Below are 4,999 nucleotides of genomic sequence, written 5' to 3' on the forward strand. Positions count from 1 at the left end.
ATATTAAGGATTAACGTTATTTTCTTAAAAAACTTAAGAACTAATGTTTTAAAGGTTTAAATTATAGGTAAGTTACACAGAGTTAAAGTTAATTGAGTTTCAATTAAGTCAAAAATCATAGGATGTGAGTTAAAATTTAGATATTAAGCTATAATTAAACAAAACTGCTGGGACAAAAAATTTTTTTTCTTGTTTACGCCAATAGAAGTTTGGAGTGATCAGAGAATGAGAGTAGCGTGGTTTCCTATGGCTTCCGGTGTATTCCTCAACGGACTCCGGCTGCGTTTATCTTGCTCGGGATGCCGGAAGCCGCCGGAATCCATGCTTCCTTTTCTCCGCGGAGCCATACCTTATGGGAGACATATTATCAACGCAATATCTCCTTCAACATTACAGCATCAACTTTGTCTTCAAACCCAGTGGTTTTCTATGAGGTACGCTAACTCAAACGCCTCAAACGGGAATTCTTTCACTGTCTCTTATCTCATTGACACCTGTGGCTTCTCACCCCAAGAAGCTGAAGCAGCTTCTAAGCGCGTCAGCTTCGAAACGAGAGAGAAGCCAGATTTGGTTATCAAGTTCCTGAAGAGTCATGGATTCTCACGGCTCCAGATTCTTCATTTCATTAAATCGGTTCCAGAATTCCTTCGATTTGATCCTGAGAAGACCTTTATGCCCAAGATTGAATTTTTCAAATCCAGAGGCGTTTCGAGCTCGCACATCCCTAGGCTTGTGTGTAATTGTCCTAATATCATGAGAAGAAGCTTAAGTAACCACCTCATTCCTTCCTTCGATTTCCTTCGAGATTTGCTTGGATCTGATGAGAAGCTCGTTAAAGCTCTTCAATATTGCTCGGCCATTCTTGTTGATTCTAAAGCCTCTGTGTTGCATAAAATAGAGCTACTGCGAGAAGCAAGAGTTCCTCAATCAAATATCATCAAATTTTTGCAGTTTTACAGTAGATCATTGGCTTATAGTACTGGTCGATTTAAGAAGATTGTGGAGGAAGTGAAAGAACTTGGTTTTGATCCTTGGACGTTTCAATTTCTTATGGCTGTTCATGTATCCTTATCCTCAAAAGAATCCGCACGGGCTAAAAAGGTTTATGTTTATAAGAAGTGGGGTTGGTCTGACAATGACATTCTTGCAGCATTTAGAAGGCTCCCCATCTGTATGACTCTGTCAGAAGATCAGATTGATGCAAAATTAGAGTTTCTTGTCCATAAATTGGGCTGTAATCCTTCCATGATTTGCACATATCCTAATGTTTTGGGATATAGTTTGAAAAAACGAATTGTTCCAAGAGGTGCTGTCCTTCAAGTTCTGTTGTCAAAGGGGCTGTTGAAAAGCGAAACTTTGCTCGCAAAATTTGCGCTTACTGAAAAGGACTTTTTAAGGAGGGTTGTCCTTTGTCATGTGCAAGAAGAAGCTAGTGAGTTAATGGAGTTGTATCTCACAAAACTGGATCAAGCAAGGTGAATGAAGAATGGAAAGGTTTTAAGGTATGGTTATGGACTAGTATGTCTTAATTGTAGTAGTTTTCTCACTACAGTTCTTTTGGTGCGTTAGCACTTTGTTTGCTTTAATTCAGCTTGGACATATCTCCACGTCAAGTCAATGAAGAGCTTCCTGTACACTGAAATCTCTACACCATTCGAACATGATCTTATGTTTTAAAGATTATCTATAGTAAGATCCCATTTAAACATTGTTTTAGTTTCTTAAAGTAAGTCGCTAAAATGTGCTAAGAATGAGGGGTGGCCATTAGCTGGGGGCGAAAAACAAAAAACTGCCCATCTTAATCTCACTGGCCTCTGGTTGTTGTGGACTGTATGCATGTGAAGTAAGAAAAGTGTTGGAGATCATGAACCATCATCTCATAGGTTCTGACATCATCTATCTTTTCCTTTATTTGTTGTTTGTTATATTTAGGCTCAATTTAATGTTTGAGTAAGCTTTTTTCCTTTTTTAAATTAGAGGGGTTAGCATTAACAGCCTGGGATTGAACTCATAACCTCTCATTTACAAAATAGCCTTCATGCCTCTAGGCTAGGAGGCCATTAGCAATGTTTGAGTAAGCTAATATAATGGGATTGGTTGGGACAGTAGTTCCTTGCTATTGTAAAATTTAGCAACAAGAGTTCCCTTCCCTTCCCTCTATATTTCCTCAACGTTACAGATACTGGCATTAAGCCTCATGAAACCTTTAGCCAGCATTCTGTTAATCTTGTTAACCTGCATAAATTAGCTGCGGGTTTAAACTTATTGTCGATGACTTGGTTTGTTAACAGCAGGTTTGATCTGTATTTTAGATTCTGCTCAGTTAGCGATTAAATTGATAGCGCATACACTAGGAAGAAATAGGAAGCCAGTGGGAGAAAAAAAGTTAAGTAAACTTTCGGTTTGGATTCTCTCTGAGTGAAATGATCCTGTGCACTTAGAGAAGTCAAGATCTAAAGAAAAGTTTCCCGTTGATTTTTTTTTTTGCTTTTTCTTTTGCCCTCCTTCCTTTTCACCTCTCTTCTTCATAGAAACAGAGTCTACATTTTCATAGGCTGTGATGTCAAGTTCATAGGATTCACCATCTGTTATGTTGCTGAGCTTGGGGACACGTAATAGCTACCCATACTAGGTTGCTCTTGTTAACTAGAATCACTGAAGCTAATTTCTTGCTGCTTTCTAGTGCAATTAAATGCAACCAAGTTGATTCAGTACACTTGCAAATTTTGCGTATTGATGATGCCAAGATGGTCCTCCATGATGAAGACTAGAGTTAAAAAAAAAAACAATGTTGCCACCTCCTGATTTCATAATTATTTGCTGCTGCTGTTGTTTTCTTTTCTCACACCTGTTAACTTCTGTAAGAAACAAGTCATTACGGTGACGACTATTTTTGGAATTTTTGTTACTATATTAGAGTTCAGAGAATTTATTTATTTTTGAACTCAATGTACAAGGATTAACATTCTCGATCAATCGTGAATATTCACTTTTTGATTTGTTCATATGTTCATTATCAACTTGGTTTTCGTAGACCATGTCCCTCTATCTATGCATTTCTTATTAAATACCTTTGGCAATTAATATGATGATGACAGATTTAACACCGATAAAAAGTCACGTTGACTCCCCTCCCCCTTTTTTTTTTCCGGAACTGCGGCCCGACACTCAAATTTGGTTTAATTAATACTACTTTCGGTTCTTAATATAAGATATTATTTGATTTTTATTTTGATCCTAAATATAAGATCTCAATTCATTTTGTCTCTTATATTTATTTATTTTTTCTCAAAATAGTCTTTCTAATCATGATAGTTCTAGCCAATAAATTTGATTAGTAAAGATATTTTAGGAAAAAACAATACCTATTTGTTACAAATAACTAACTTAACTTGTTTTTTTAATCTACTCAAATTAGTCAACTTACTCTTATATTTAAAACTGAAAGTAACAATACTTAATAGTTCGTGGTCGAGTCCTTTTTTCTTTTCAAGTAACGACATTGAGATTTTGCAGTAGGGATGCAAGACAAATGGTTGATTAGATCGAGGGCTCATATCATTGCACATCCTTATAATTTGATGGCATTTTGATTTTAGTATATGTGGTTTCAAATCGTATTTCTTATTCTTTAATTTGTCCATCTAAAGTGTTCGTTCTCTATGGTTTTCATACGGACCTTGTGAAACTATGAAGAGGGGCAAACATTAACTCTATGTTTGGATGTTAAGAAAATTAGGTAGAAAACAACACTACAAGTGAAAACTCCTCAAAATAGCAAACTTTTTAAATTATTTTTGGAATTTTTTTGGGAAAAATCTCAAAGAAGATTTATTAAATTTTAAAATTTTAAATCAGTCTTGTTTAGCACGCTTTACTAGCAATTGAGAATATACTTTTGTAGTAATTTCTAATTTGAAATTTTTTTAAGGATTTTTCTTCTTTTTTTTCCCAGTATTTCCTCTCTTATTTCCTCTCACTTTTGCTTTCATCCTAACGTAATATGAAGGATGAGAAACACAATTTGAAATTATAAGGATCAAAATCAATATATAATCAAAGCATAAAGACGCGTGGTATTTACCTGTCATCATTAAGACATCTTATGAAAAAAGACCCACCCCACCTACACGCTCATTATAATTATAAATACCTTCAAATTCAATTTAGCATGGGCACTTAATCTTTAGCAAGGGGGGGCCACATAATAATCTCAAATGGGCAAACATGTGGTTTAGTTTAGATGAGCAATTGTAAATATCAAGAAATTGCGATCTTGAACAAATAGATTTTGTTACTAAACAAAGCTTCCTAACAGAGCAAATAGAAAAGTCCAAGGAAGGAGGGTAGAGGACCTACAGACAATGGATGTTTAGGGCCACACTGACAAGATTTGCCTCCCCTAACAAATGGTCCAACCGTGATTTTTGCCCAGAAAGAAAAAAGTTTACATAAAGATAGCAAAATACTAATTATAATTTGTTGTGGCCATTTTTAAGGCCATATTTGAAATTACGTTTTGAAATCATTTATAAGTACATTTCACATAAACTGAGATAAAACTTCTCTCACATACTTATCTCATATTTCATAAGTCACGGTTAAAAACCTGCTTATAAGTCATTCTAAAAGAGTTCTAAGTCTTCAATCTTACTTTTTAGACCTTGTTTAAACTGCATAATTATCGCTTTTGTTGAAGCGCTTAATTCCAATACAATTTGACGCAAGGCCACTTTCTGTGATGTGTTTAACATCCAATTATTGTTTGACGCGATCTTTTTTTTTTTTTTTGGTTAAATTACACAAGCTTTCCTAAACTTTGAACTATGTATAAATAATCAACTCACCTAAACTTTCAACTTTACATGAATAAACCCTAATCAATTGTGTAACCCTTCAAATTGTGTTTTTGTGTTCATATAACCGCTTTGAGATTTGATTTTATATATGGGTGTCTATATATATATATATATATATATATATATATATATATATAGAA

At 34.7% G+C, this 4,999-nt stretch overlaps 1 protein-coding gene across 2 annotated transcripts; it reads left to right on the forward strand.

The window, feature by feature from the left end:
- The first annotated feature begins 214 nt into the window (after positions 1-214).
- LOC114714835 (transcription termination factor MTERF8, chloroplastic-like) lies at positions 215-2,777 on the forward strand. 2 transcript variants are annotated; one of them, XM_028899609.1, is made up of 2 exons: positions 215-1,502; positions 2,684-2,777. In XM_028899609.1, exon 1 carries the CDS (start codon positions 226-228, stop codon positions 1,477-1,479), a length of 1,254 nt encoding a protein of 417 aa, XP_028755442.1. In that variant the 5' UTR covers positions 215-225; the 3' UTR covers positions 1,480-1,502; positions 2,684-2,777. The 2 variants fall into 2 exon arrangements, with proteins under 2 accessions (XP_028755442.1, XP_028755441.1); XM_028899608.1 differs by lacking the exon at positions 2,684-2,777 and adding an exon at positions 1,592-1,911.
- Positions 2,778-4,999: the final 2,222 nt, after the last annotated feature.

This window comes from Neltuma alba, unplaced genomic scaffold (assembly GCF_004799145.2).
Source record: "Neltuma alba isolate B1F8T4 unplaced genomic scaffold, ASM479914v2 tig00011543_pilon, whole genome shotgun sequence".
Lineage (NCBI taxonomy): Eukaryota > Viridiplantae > Streptophyta > Magnoliopsida > Fabales > Fabaceae > Neltuma > Neltuma alba.

Coding starts and splice junctions, on each gene's coding strand:
- LOC114714835 (XM_028899609.1), top strand. CDS start 226: ATGAGAGTAGCGTGGTTTCCTATGGCTTCCGGTGTATTCCTCAACGGA.